This window comes from Drosophila pseudoobscura, chromosome X, assembly GCF_009870125.1.
Source record: "Drosophila pseudoobscura strain MV-25-SWS-2005 chromosome X, UCI_Dpse_MV25, whole genome shotgun sequence".
NCBI classification, from domain to species: domain Eukaryota; kingdom Metazoa; phylum Arthropoda; class Insecta; order Diptera; family Drosophilidae; genus Drosophila; species Drosophila pseudoobscura.
Genome location: NC_046683.1, coordinates 45,272,419 through 45,285,275, shown reverse-complemented (window position 1 = coordinate 45,285,275; position 12,857 = coordinate 45,272,419). Strand labels below are relative to the sequence as shown.

At 38.0% G+C, this 12,857-nt stretch overlaps 3 protein-coding genes and 1 long non-coding RNA gene across 8 annotated transcripts; 1 reads left to right on the top strand and 3 right to left on the bottom strand.

Moving 5' to 3' along the window:
- Positions 1–104: 104 nt before the first annotated feature.
- Positions 105–3,977, bottom strand: CapaR (Capability receptor). Of its 5 annotated transcripts, none has more exons than XM_033382693.1 (11): positions 3,383–3,977; positions 3,120–3,270; positions 2,952–3,042; positions 2,649–2,848; positions 2,419–2,592; positions 2,284–2,358; positions 2,070–2,214; positions 1,824–2,004; positions 1,373–1,474; positions 946–1,054; positions 105–895 (listed from the first exon to the last, which is right to left on the bottom strand). In XM_033382693.1, exons 1-10 carry the CDS (start codon positions 3,605–3,607, stop codon positions 950–952), a joined length of 1,449 nt encoding a protein of 482 aa, XP_033238584.1. In that variant the 5' UTR covers positions 3,608–3,977; the 3' UTR covers positions 105–895; positions 946–949. The 5 variants fall into 5 exon arrangements, with proteins under 5 accessions (XP_033238584.1, XP_033238583.1, XP_033238587.1 ...); XM_033382692.1 differs by having other exon boundaries at positions 105–887; XM_033382694.1 differs by lacking the exon at positions 105–895 and adding an exon at positions 1,111–1,192.
- A 2,040-nt stretch (positions 3,978–6,017) lies between these two features.
- LOC117184539 (uncharacterized) lies at positions 6,018–6,631 on the bottom strand. Its single transcript, XR_004469935.1, has 2 exons — positions 6,487–6,631; positions 6,018–6,391 (listed from the first exon to the last, which is right to left on the bottom strand). It is a non-coding gene; the product is annotated as an uncharacterized lncRNA (long non-coding RNA).
- Positions 6,632–8,984: 2,353 nt separating this feature from the next.
- On the top strand, positions 8,985–11,448 carry LOC117184537 (uncharacterized). The gene is made up of 9 exons (XM_033382691.1): positions 8,985–9,361; positions 9,431–9,594; positions 9,663–9,848; positions 9,916–10,031; positions 10,088–10,181; positions 10,249–10,425; positions 10,490–10,782; positions 10,843–10,988; positions 11,062–11,448. The coding sequence occupies exons 1-9, from the start codon at positions 9,082–9,084 to the stop codon at positions 11,367–11,369; spliced, it is 1,764 nt and encodes a 587-aa protein (XP_033238582.1). The 5' UTR covers positions 8,985–9,081; the 3' UTR covers positions 11,370–11,448.
- A 153-nt stretch (positions 11,449–11,601) lies between these two features.
- On the bottom strand, positions 11,602–12,452 carry CRIF (growth arrest and DNA damage-inducible proteins-interacting protein CRIF). Its single transcript, XM_033382697.1, has one exon. It carries the CDS (start codon positions 12,347–12,349, stop codon positions 11,657–11,659), a length of 693 nt encoding a protein of 230 aa, XP_033238588.1. The 5' UTR covers positions 12,350–12,452; the 3' UTR covers positions 11,602–11,656.
- Between the last annotated feature and the right edge of the window lie 405 nt (positions 12,453–12,857).

Here is a 12,857-nt window from a genome sequence, read left to right as displayed (position 1 = left end):
TCTTGTTGGAGAAAGTAACATACAGACCTGCATTCATACACATATCAAAGGTTATTCATTTGTATTAAAGCGAACGAGTACAGGTTTTAGCTAATCAGCGAATATTTGTACTCACTTCGGAGTCGAAAAGTTTATCATTCATTTCCTTTATTATAATTTCGATAATTTATGCATTCTTCAAGCGTAAGATAATGAAAATGAAAATGAACTATAATTATAGATTATAATGGTACAACTTTCGTTTTGGTTTGGCAATTTGGCATTGGTTTCTTTTAGGAGAACAAGATATAAAGAAATGCTGGTTTCTATCATTGTCATGCAAAACATCTTAGAAACTGTAAATCGTTAATGTGCTCATTGATAAAAAGCCAGTTAGTTTCGGTCTTTGAAATATTATAATTATCTGCATCTTAAAAACCAACGAAAGGTTCATCTCGATCGTAAGCACACGATGTTTGTCTTTCTCTACGCTACTCACGAGAGTTTTGTAACTAGGAAGTTTCCGTTTTCATTCTGTCTGTAATAATAATTATTATATTTATGCTTTAGAATTCTATTTATGTTTGTATATACATTGGTATTTGCCTTAAAAATTCCTAATCCCTAATTCCTTATCCTATGAATAAGAAATGATTAAGGAGTGCGCGTGCATTGGGTTTATAAAGTGCAGTCAGAGTATTATCGTAATCGTAAAATCAATTACCCTATAATTAAATAAATTATGTATTCTAAAAGATCGTTTATGTCCTAATATATTTGCTTATTAATAGAAAAAAATTACATAGGAGGGAGATCCTATGTGCAAACGATAACTGAGAAGATTTCCAGTATTTGGCGCATAATCCATGTAGAAATCATGTGAAGGTTGTTTTCCCAGTTCGTTAGATCTAAAAGACTAAATTGGAAGGTAACTCAGAATTTTCCATTGTAATCTTAAAGTCTTACATGTTTAAATGCAAGTTTCCTTTGAATCTTCGCCATCCGTTCGGGCACTTGCACTATTTTCCAGTACAATCACAATATCTGTTCTGCTTATTAAGGTGGAGTCTGCATTCTGAAAATATAAATTATTAGTAAGTGCACAAACAGTTAGTAGGATCATTAAAATACAAGATTCTGCAGGCAAAAAAGAAAGTCTACATTCGATCAATCCTTTGGCAGGGGATATATCATAAAGTGTTTCAATTTACTGCTAAAGATACCACCATTTATGGTTATAGTTATGAATTATTATAAATCGTAAAGTGATCAACAAACCCAAAAAAGAGATAAAAGAAAGCAAACAGATAAAAAAGAAAGACAATGTTCACAGAAAAAAATGATAACGTATTAGGCACGTTATCAAACTTAAGTTTTTTGTTTGTATATTTACCTTTGGTAGAGGAAGGCTATATGTTTTCTTGATTAGCACTCTGTTCGAAGACATAGAAGCTGTTTCGTTAGCGTTATCATAATGGCTAGATCGAACGTGAACCTAAAAAATAAGTTAATTGTATAAATATATGTAAAAGGCATTGGGGTAATCTTTATAATTAGTTGTCATCAGTTCTAATCCAATCTAAGCCAATATTTGGCATTGGTAATCAATTCTGATCAGCACTCTATGAGATCTTCCTGCCAAAGGAACGAATGGTCGAAAAAGGGATGGGACTGGAAGGCCTAAAGCAGCTCAGTTTAAGAGTGTGCGAATATTTAAACTCTTAGTACTCAATCTCAATAGACTCTATCTAGTGTTTTAGTTGAAGATCAGCCCCCTATCTCCCCTTCTACGGAGTATATACGTCAGTATGGCTCAGAAATATCGTCTAAATACTGGTACTTACAGATTGGACACGGTCGTAGCCTCTTTTGTTAGTTGTTGCCGTTGTGGGCTCTCGAAAGCTCGAGCAATCCCGTGCGAATCCACTGTTGTAGTAGGCTCCCACAGGCTTGCCACAGAGTAATTCCTTGAATGCCACCCGATAGCGACGCGACATCACACTGTATACGATTGGATTGATGGTGCTAAGAACAAGTGCCGTCATTATAGGACTAGCTTATGAACTCTTTATTATTTGTGACCTATTTACCATGAGACGTAGTATGCGAATCCAGCGATAGAAAAAAGCCATTCGTTTATATCTTGAAAGTTTTCGATATTCTTGGCGTACAAGTACCAAAGTCTTTGAATGTGAAACGGAAACCAGCACACAAAAAATGTAACGACAACAGCGGCTATTTGAATCGAAATTGTCGGTATTAGTATGTGACTTATAACATTTTTAAAAATCAATAACATCTCACCCAACATTCGTATGACTGTCTTTTTTTTCTTTTGCGAGTTCCTTGCCTCTTGATTAATGGTGCCATGGCGAACACCTAGAGCCAAAGGTTTCGTGTCAGATTTACAGCAGTATCGATATTTCGTATAGTACTCACCCAATTTAAGTGTGGCTCTTGAGCGAATCTTGGCTCCCATGCGCCCGTATAGCAAAATGATAATGATCATGGGAATCACAAAGAACACACAAAACGATAGCTCGAATATGGGTATGATATTCGGAACCTCAGGAGACATTGAACAGAAAGCAGACTCCGCTATGGGTGCATTATCTGTAAATTGAGAGCAATTATCAGACCTGATCTCCAGATGCAGAATTTGCACATACCTAGTGGATAAATGAGATACTGAATGTCAGTGAGTAAACCAAACGGTATGGCGCTTAGAAAACTTATAATCCACAGCGCAGTTATGATCCGCATGGCACGCTTGAAGCCAACCATTGCATACAGGTACAACGGATAGCAGATGGCCAAAAAGCGCTCCATGGAAAAGGCAACGATCGTAAACACCGACACATAGGTGCATCTGAAACGTGTAAAATGTATGGGCCTGTGGTTATGACTGTGCTCATTAGAACTGTGCAACAAACTTTTGCCAGCCGGATAATGAGTCTATGTACTATACTTACGCCTCAGATATGAATGCTCGTATCTTGCAGAAGGTCAATCCAAACAGAAACGGATACTGGTGCCAGTACAGAAATATTTCAGTGGGTAGTCCTGAATGTATTGATGGTAGTCGAAATGATTGGTGATTATGAAAGGAGAAATAGCATATTTTACGGGAATCAACTAACCGAAGAGTAAGTAGAGCAGATCAGAAACGGCGAGACTGAAGAGGTAGTAATTAGTCGCCGTGTGCATTGTGGAATGCCGTATTATCACTATGCACACAAGAAGATTTCCTATGACACCGGTTATAAAAACAGCACCGAATATAATGGTAATCTGAAGTTTTGTATTAAAGGAAAAGTAACTCATTTTAGTTAGTTTGCATTTCAAGAGAAACTTAAGTGTCACTAAAAAAGTCATCAATCGAATGGAGGTAGGAGGGACTTACCAAAATCGCCTTGTAGAGTGGTAGCGTCTGTGGACCCAGAACAAACTCCACGTATTCAGAGGGTGAGCAGTTAGCGGTGAAGCAGCCGTACTCCTCTGCTTCTAGGGCATGTTCTGGAGCCATGTTAAAGCTGGTCGCGAGTATCTGGTTTATATTGTCAATACTCTTATTGAACACCATACTGCTGTTGCCCTCCGGAAACGGATACTCCGTTGCCCAATCCATTTTGCTAGGAATTAAATCACGGCTTTCTCGGTTTTCACTCTGTCCTAACCGTATTCAAGAGCGGATGCTGTTGAAATGAGTTTAATAGGGTAAAAGCACATATGGCGAATTTTTTAGAGAGAGATCCGATCCGCCTATTCGTTATCGTAATGAAACTGCCACTGTATCTTTTAGGTGCCTTCAGATTACTGTGCGCCGTCAAGCGATAGAAAGATAAGAAGGCATGGTTTTGGCTAATCTGTAGATACATTTTACGTATGTATGTACGCGTGTGCCTGTTCTACTATATAGATGTTATAAATGTAGATGTGTTTATTCTAAATTAAAAAGATATGAAGTCGCGTTCATGCCGCAGAATGAGTAATATTTTATATTTACGTCAAAAACAATAAAATTTAAGTAAATAATTTAGAAGACAATGGGCATTTAAGTAAAAACAATAGATTTAAAAAGAGGAAATGATCACACAGCGTTTCGTAGTTATAATTAGTCCATACTCAAGCTTTAAAAACTCTGTCCAACCTCTATCGTTCGATTTATTCATATTTTCTTCGAGACACCAATAGTTCCTATGACAACTAAATGTTTTAGTGCGCCAGATGATGTGTATGCTTTGCTTTTCGCACTGCTGATTATACCTTCTGCCACAGGGGTTTTAGCTGGAATCACCGTAAGAAGATTAGCAAGAGAGTTCCTAGATGGCCATACATTTGCACATGATTATGCATACGAAGAAGAACCGCACACCGGCAACCATTACTTAGGTAACAGGCAACAGCGCACAAGTTGAGTAATTATGAACACATGGCTAATGCACCCTAATGAAACCATAAATATTTTCACGCTTCGCTCCTTCTGTGCGGTTTGGCTGAGACTAGCTCTCAACGTGAGCATATGTATGTCCTGGATCTGTCGCTTCATGACACACATGTGTCCTAACCGATACTTTTCCCCGAGAGAAACTTTAAAATAGATCTTAGGGCTCGATGGTTTGGGGATTTGAATTCCCGAAAATAATTTGCACCTCTATCGTCGTATGAGGAGCCAATATTATTCTGAACTGAATCGGATAACTAGAGTATATACTAGTTAGCCGTCAGACAACTATATAATAAGGATCCCACCTCAAGCAAATCTTTAAAAAATTAACATATTAACTTCAAAAAATATCAAAAAATATTCCAAACAGGTTTCGAAACGATGGGCTAGAAACGTCAAGTCCTACCTGGTCTAGATTGCTGTTGCGAAAAATTTATATTCTTCATTTTATACACACACATTTCCATACTTTGGTTTATCATAGTTATTTCTTTACATGTTTAAAAGCGTATTTAGAAAACCACAATCTTAAGGCTTTGCACTGTCACAACCTCGTAATTAGTCCATCAGATATACATATATGTACATGTTATTCTTCATTTGAACAGTTTGCTCACATGATGCACAGCCCACAAGAGGTGCAACATAACTGCTGGCATATCAGGAGGACTAAAAGAACTTGACCAACAAGACAACTAAAACGGCACGAATTTTAGAGATAATTAAGTGCGCAGGCGTTAAAATCCGACTCTTTCTGTTACGAGCTTGTGGATTTCAGATTTATTTGAGAACTAAATTCATAAATAATTGCAGCTCTCGCACAATGAACTCCTTCCTAATACTCCAACTTTGTGGATGCACGCTTGCTTCGTCGGCAAAAGAGAGAATTAGGAATACCTAGGAAAGAATTGGCTCTTTGCTAAAGCAACAACTGTGCACATCTGTGTGTCACATCACATCGTTCCGATGATTCAAAGAGACTGTAAAGTTCTTAATGAACGCGGCATTGAAAAGCCAATTAGAGCTGAAGTTTCTAACTCTCTTTTAATTCTGTTAGTTATAATTCTACATAACTTGATATAAAGCGGACAAATATGTATGTACAAATGTGCATGTGTCACGTTTCTGTCGTCCTATTGGCAGGTGGCGGTGGTGGCCGCTTAGAATATACAAAGAGTGTAGCATTTAATATATTTTCTAAGCATTTTCTAAGCACTCATTTATCACACAACAAAAAATATAAAAAAGGATGTTTATGAGAATGTTTTTGCCCGCATAATATGATATATACTTTACTGGTTTACCGTTTACGTTCCAATTAACTTGGAGATTCGTGATGCTCTCTATGAACTAAATCAGTTTGAAAATGGCAAGGCGGAATTACACGATAACACCCGGCTATTCAAAGGAAACAAGATTAAAGCATTTGAGCAACGTCTCATTGTGGTATGATTTATCTTCAATGTGCATGAGCGCTCAAATTCCCAAGGATTCTGATTCATTAATGGCTTCAGGTTGACGATAATATTAAAAACTGTTGTGGAGAAGAGCTAACACTGTTTATATCTGCGAATGAAAAGCTGTCACGAAATAAAGTTCAGAACAAGTCATGGATTGACGTGGTTTTATTGAAAAAATGTCTGAGGTGACATCATTAATGAAATGCTATCTATTTCATCAAATTGGTTACACTCATCTGAAATCAAATCGCTTTGATGAACACTGCTTTCCAGCTAGAAAGGGCTTGGAAGATAAGGCTTCTTCCATTACTTATATTGTAATGATAGCCATATGTATGAACTGTAATAACTTGATATGCAATTTTCTGTGCACTCTTCTCATTATTAAGTCCAATGCAGCCCTCCACAAGGTTGAACGGACCAAGGAAGCACTGATAAGGGCTCAAAAAATGATGGACGATCTTGATTCTCCTCAGATTTCTCGTTTTGTGTATGTTTGTATAGCCTGCAACGAGAAAGAATTTAATATAAAGAAACAACGCGGAAACGTACAACCTCCTTCCACATCTTTTTTCGCAAGCAGTCAATTGGATACATTACCTACATTAAAAATAGCTGAGCTTCCCTAACTCGAACGACTGTAACTTGAATTTTCTACATTTTGTCTACATTTTGAACTAAAACGGATGGCAACAGCGTTTAGGGAACAAATCACGTCCAATTCTGCTTCCGTAACTCGAACTTCCAAAAGTCGAATTTCTACATAGTTCGAATAAAAATATGGACACCTGCATCTTGTACGTCGAATTTTTAGAGGGAAACTCAAATTATGTGCTATTATATGCTTCAATAACATTTATGAAAATTTAAACTAGCTGTGGTTAAGAGTAAATAAAAGAACTTCAAGTGCTATTGGACATGACAGTGCTACTACTACATCACAGTTTCTTAAGGATGAAGACATTATTTTAAGCATTGTAGCCCCGAATTAGGGGATCCGATTTAAATCGAAGCGGAAAGTGATGAAAGTTCGGTTGAGGAAACTATGTATGCGTCAGCCCTCCAAGAACACCTTGCAAACTTTGAACTGAAGATCAACTGGAATCTCTTTTTGTTGAAAATACCAAACCAAAAAGTGCCGAAACGAGCGGGAATGTTGTGAGGCGCGGCAAAGGCCGCTGCTATACTTTTATACCCGGTACTCAGTCATAAGTGTGAGCTTATGATTTATGTAACCTATGTGCCGGAATTAGTATCGGATCCGATGACTGCCTCATGCTCTATCATTCTCTCTGTCTTTTGGTATCCCTGCTCGTAAATCGAACGAATTGATTTGTTGGTTAATGTGACGAGGATGTCTCTCCGAGATTTTTCTCAATTTTGTTAGCACTTGTGAGAGATAGAAAAAACATAAAGAGAATGAGAAAAACCACGACCGCTAGTTTTGTTCTAATATTAATTCTTGCAATTTGTTTGTTCTCTTTCCACCTAATGACCTATTTGATTAAAATAGGTCAAAATATTTTATCTGTTACCATTTCTCCGGTAGTGTTTTGTATTCCGCTACATCTGTCTCTCTCTTTCATTTCTCTCACGAACACCATCCGCAAAAGGCACACACTGCACGAAAAAGAGTGTGAGAGGAAGAGAGAGAGAGAGAGAGAATGAGTAAACGCGTGGAAGGGTTTCATAACTTTGGCAAATTGATTTGATCCTTCTGGCTATACGAAATATCCTGATTTTCAATGATTTTGGAAGCCACCTTTTCGTACAGGCGGCGTTAAAAAATGTAGAAATAAATAATGTATGATATCACAGAAATCTGCCAAATTTTGTGGCTGATATAGCTGTTATGGTCTCTGCGAAGTAGGATTCGAACAAGACGGACGCATGGACAGACAGACATGGCTGTATCGACTCGGATATTGATGCTGATCAGGAATATTTGTACTTTCTAAGGTCGGAAACGCTTCCTTCTGAGTGTTACACACACACATATCAAATCCACCACAAAAGTAATATAGTTCTAAAATCTTCGAGTTAACGAGTGCGCTGTTCTGCCGATGGCAGGAACCTTCTCAAAATATTGTTATTTACTAGCTGACCTGCTCAGCCTTGTTCTGCCAATAACATCATCAATATTCATTTCGAAGAGCAATTCAGTGTGAGTCCGTTCTTAGCCAACATATGGAAGCAGGCTCGATGGTTTTGCCCACTGGAGGTTCCCAAATCGAAGCCTAAATCTAAATCTTTGATTTGTATCATTCTGCAACCCAACATCTGACGCCAGTTGTTGCACTTGATTTCGGAGACAATATGCATCTTTGATTTGAAGAATTTCAATAATTCATTTTGCTCATTCAATATTCATATGCGCCCGACTCTTGTCGATATATGAGATTGGCGAGTGCGCGTTCGGGATCTACTCGATTGAGATCCTCACCGCCCATATTAGCACATTTGCATAAGGTTAGAACCTGGATCCCTGCCGATGGCCGATGAGTTCTGGTGAGACAACACATACCGTCTGACTCATGTTTGAGTTTGAGCGCATGACAATGGTCTTTGTCCATAGCACCAATCAGCACTTTTGGATGAGCGGAATATTCCATACCATGGTAATACTCGAATGCGAGACGAAGCAGATATACATAAGTGCACTACGTACTTGTTGGCCATTTGCAATTTTCGTTGTTGGTTTCGTAATGCAATTCGCAATTGCGACATCGGGATGCCAAGATTTTACAGTCACAAAACACGTAACAATACACACACAAATAGATCAAAGCATACTCGATTAGGTTTTTATTTTGTATGGGATATTGTTCATAGAAAAATACTGAAATCACGATTATAAAATGGTGGGTGGTGGTAGGAAGGTCAGAAATAGCTAACAACTTATTCGCATACCCACTAAATATACAAACCAAATTTCATAAAAATCTGTCGAGCCGTTTGGGAGGAGCTGTTGCCCCAACACTCTTGCAAAAGATTTTTATACATCAGAAAGCAAAAAATAAAATATCCCAGGATAGGTCATGGGACCCTTGAAATTTACGTTTAATTCAAACTTGCAAATTTTCAAATTGATTTCCATCATTATGTTATAAGTACTCATTCCACACACACATCAAATTAACTAAAAAACACAATACACAATACAAATAAATTTTTAAAAAATATAAAACCAAAAAAATGACGTCAATTGTTCCGAGTCCTATACCGGCGGCAGGAATTGAAGATGCCATACCAATATGGATGAAAATTGATTGGAGTCCTGAAATAGAGCATGACATCTACAAGGACTGGGGCTCGTACTACTCTCGCCGCCGAAGGGAGAACATGGCCATGTACTATTACAACAAGGCACTCTCCATGCTGCCAGAGGATTACGGGACTCTTTACCACCGGAGCCAAACCAAACGGAAGAATGCCCAAACTGAAGGTGCTCTAAAGGACTGTGCAGAAGCAAAAAGTATGTTCATGCTCTGAGAATTTGTTGCCCGCATAATATGATACATATATAGTTTTATATGATTTACAGGAATTTTGGAGCGACTCAATATACAAAACGCTCCAATTAATTTGGAAATTTGTGATGCCCTCTATGAACTAAATCAGTTTGAAAATGCCAAGGCGGAATTACACGATAATACCCGGCTATTCAAAGGAAACAAAATTAAAGCATTTGAGCAACGCCTTATTGTGGTATGATTTATCTTCAATGTTCATGTGCGTTCAAATTCCCAAGGATTCTGATTCATTAATGGTTTTAGGTTGACGAAAATATAAGAGACTGTTGTGGAGTGGAGCTAACACACTTTATATCTGCGAATGAAAAACTGTTGATCCAAGTGAAGGAAAGCGACCTGAAGTCTCAAAATCAAGTGCAGAACAAGCCACTGTGGAAATTATTAAAGGAACAAAACAAATGCGATGTGTTAAGTATCCTTGAAATCGAAGTATGTGTAACACTTCTGTACATTCTTTTTAGTTCGCCTAACATGATTCCCTCTTAATTCCTAAAAGGACGAATTACTTTCCCCACTGGAAATCGCAAGACGAAGTCGGGCATTTAATGTGTTTAATCAAATTTACATGGACAAGTCATGGATTGACGTGGTTTTTTTGAAAAAATTGCTGAGGTAACTTCATATTAAAACTAAACAATTGATCATCTGATGCTATCCACTTTCTTCAGGAACCCGACTTTGCTTCTTGAACAGTGCCAAAACTCGAAATATTTTTTGGGAGCTCTAAATAAAAAGAAATACGAGGAACTAAAATTGTTTTTGGTATGTACGATGTGTGCTTCAACAATCGCAATTGGAATTATTAAAAAAATGTACATAAATATTTCAGAAAATGCTTCATGCACGTGCTCCCATGTACTATCTTCGATACAACAAATTCACGAACCAGAATCTGATGGACAAATTTCGGGAGGACTATCTTTTCCGTATGCAGTACCAAACAGGTCGTAATATGCGTTCGGTGTTAAGGAGTATTCGATATCTCCGTGCCGTCGGTAACGTAGCGGTGAGTTTTTATTTTTTCCTAATTTTTGGGAGTCATTAAGGAATGTCATTATTGCTGTGTTCAGAAACTCTCAAAGTACGTGGAGGAAGTTATGGGAGACTACGTTGTGTTAAAAACTAATCGGATTATGCCTTGGAAGTTTGAATTTATGAACGAAGTGTACAACACATTGGCGCTAGCATTTGCTGAACAGTGTATAGTCCCTCCCGGCAGGAGTCTGTATGCCGACAAGAATGGTCTTTTAAAATTACTTCGCCTTCCCACCGAAAAGTCGTGGGATGTTCAAAATTTCGTGTTTGGAGACCGCTCCACTCATCAGGAGTCAAATTTGTCAGATCTGTCTATGTCAAAATCGAGGTAAGAGTTTCTACCCAACAATACATCCACGCTACTACTGCGGAAATTCGTAATTCTCAGACAATTGATATCTCGGTTGGAAAAACGAATGCTGTTTGCCAAATACTCGGTCGAGAAATGCTATCTATTTCATCAAATTGGTTACACTCATCTGAAATCAAATCGCTTTGACGAATGCTGCTTTGCAGCTAGAAAGGGATTGAAAGGTAAGGCTATTACTATCTATTTCTTATATTGTAATTATAGCCATATGTGACTTAAAAACTTATTATTTTCCAGAAACTAAGAACTGTAATAACTTGCTATGGAAGTTTCTGTGCACTCTTCTCATTATTAAGTCCAATGCAGCCCTTCACAAGGTTGAACGGACCAAGGAAGCACTGATAAGGGCTCAAAAAATGCTGGACGATCTTGATTCTCCTCAGATTTCTCGTTTTGTGGAAGTTTGTATAATCTGCAACGAATTGATAATAGATATAAAGAAGAAAAGGGGAAGTGTTGGAAGCCGGCGTGCAACCCCTGCTACTAGTCGCAGCAACATGTCGATATTACCTGCAAAAAGTTCAATCCACCTGCGACACACATAAATTTACTTACTTTATATAATACATATCTAAAATTTGATTTCCGACCGCTGACATATTAAAATCCGAAGTGCAAATTAAACAAAAGCGATGTTTTGGCTAGCCTCGGGTCCAGATTTTTTGGATGCTCGTTCAGATCAATCGCTCCAGCTGTAGCTACGCTTGAAACCAATCGTTCCTATGGGAGGACTAGGACTAGAACATGCCCTTCTAAACAATAATGAAATAGTGTACATTTTTCTTGAACTCTTAATGATGGTTTAATTTATTTCTCGATATTTTTTGTTAAGTTAGGATGAGGTTTTCTCCACGAGTTTCGCCATCATTTTTTCCTCCTTCGCCTTACGCTTAGCTTCCTTTTGCTTTTTCTTGTCCTCCTTCTCCTTTTGCTCCAGCATTTCCTTAAATCGTTCATCACGAGTATCCACCTTGAATCCAAAATGCCTGCGAACCTCCTCCACCAACCGCTCCTTTCGCGCTATCGCAGCAGCAGCTTCTGCCTCGCGTTTTGCAACCTTTGCATTCAAATCAGATTTCCACTGCTCTAGCTTATCCAGTTTCTTGGCTATGTCTTCATCGCGGTCATTAGTCTTTTGGATTTTCTCTGCTTTCTCAAGGCGGCTCTTTTCCAGTACTTTAAAGAAAGTGTCCAGTTGCATAACTTCTTGCTCTGCCTTTGAATCAAAGCAAATCTTTGGATTAACGTTACTCTTGGCACCGTACAGGCCATAGACTTTTCTCTGATATTTCTCGGTCAAGTGTATCCAAGACTGCGCATCCCGATAAGGTGGAACACCCATTACAATATTTTTATGCTGTTCTTGTAAGCCAGATTTATTGAGTCTCCGTGCGTGCACAGAGCTGTCTTCCACATTTTCATTTATGATCGCCGCCGGCAGCTCCGCAGTCGCAGTGCTTGTAGATTGCAAACGTAAAGGAAATGCAGAAAGTTTCTGCACAACGTTTATTTTACGTAAATTCATATTGCGGTATCTGTTTTTACAAATTTTTATTTATTTTTATTTGTTGAGCGTGTTGACAAGTGTGACCGCGGACTTATCGATAAGATATACGGTCTCAGAAAATATACCGAAATATACCTCACAGTTTGAAAATATACTGACATATTTCTCGACTTTAACATAATTTTACCCGATTAATGAGTCACTTTCCTACAAGACTGGGTAAATTTAATTTCTCATCTCTATTATATTGTTTATAAAATAAGGTTTAATTACATGAATTAACTAACTACATTTTTATGTAATTGTCAAAAGCGACACCCGTGTTTTTCATATAGGCCCCATGGAAGCGCCAGTGTGAAAAACATTCGTTATCCACTTTTTGCCATTTATGAAAAAATTGAGATTTTGATGGCAAACGATCAGGAGTACGATCCTGATCACGAATGCTAGTTCGATGTGGCCTGGGAAATGGTCCACGATTTCTACATGTGACAATGTAAAAATACTGCCAAATTTTAGAAAATAC

What these genes read in the sequence shown, in the direction of transcription:
- CapaR (XM_033382693.1), bottom strand. Translation starts at nt 3,607, where the DNA reads ATGGATTGGGCAACGGAGTATCCGTTTCCGGAGGGCAACAGCAGTATG. An exon ending in TCTGCTCTACTTACTCTTCG is followed by an intron (nt 3,043 to 3,119) that starts GTTAGTTGATTC and finishes CAATACATTCAG; the next exon opens with GACTACCCACTGAAATATTT. An exon ending in CGAGCATTCATATCTGAGGC is followed by an intron (nt 2,849 to 2,951) that starts GTAAGTATAGTA and finishes TACACGTTTCAG; the next exon opens with ATGCACCTATGTGTCGGTGT.
- LOC117184537 (XM_033382691.1), top strand. Translation starts at nt 9,082, where the DNA reads ATGACGTCAATTGTTCCGAGTCCTATACCGGCGGCAGGAATTGAAGAT. An exon ending in GTGCCGTCGGTAACGTAGCG is followed by an intron (nt 10,426 to 10,489) that starts GTGAGTTTTTAT and finishes TGCTGTGTTCAG; the next exon opens with AAACTCTCAAAGTACGTGGA. An exon ending in CTGTCTATGTCAAAATCGAG is followed by an intron (nt 10,783 to 10,842) that starts GTAAGAGTTTCT and finishes CGTAATTCTCAG; the next exon opens with ACAATTGATATCTCGGTTGG.
- CRIF (XM_033382697.1), bottom strand. Translation starts at nt 12,349, where the DNA reads ATGAATTTACGTAAAATAAACGTTGTGCAGAAACTTTCTGCATTTCCT.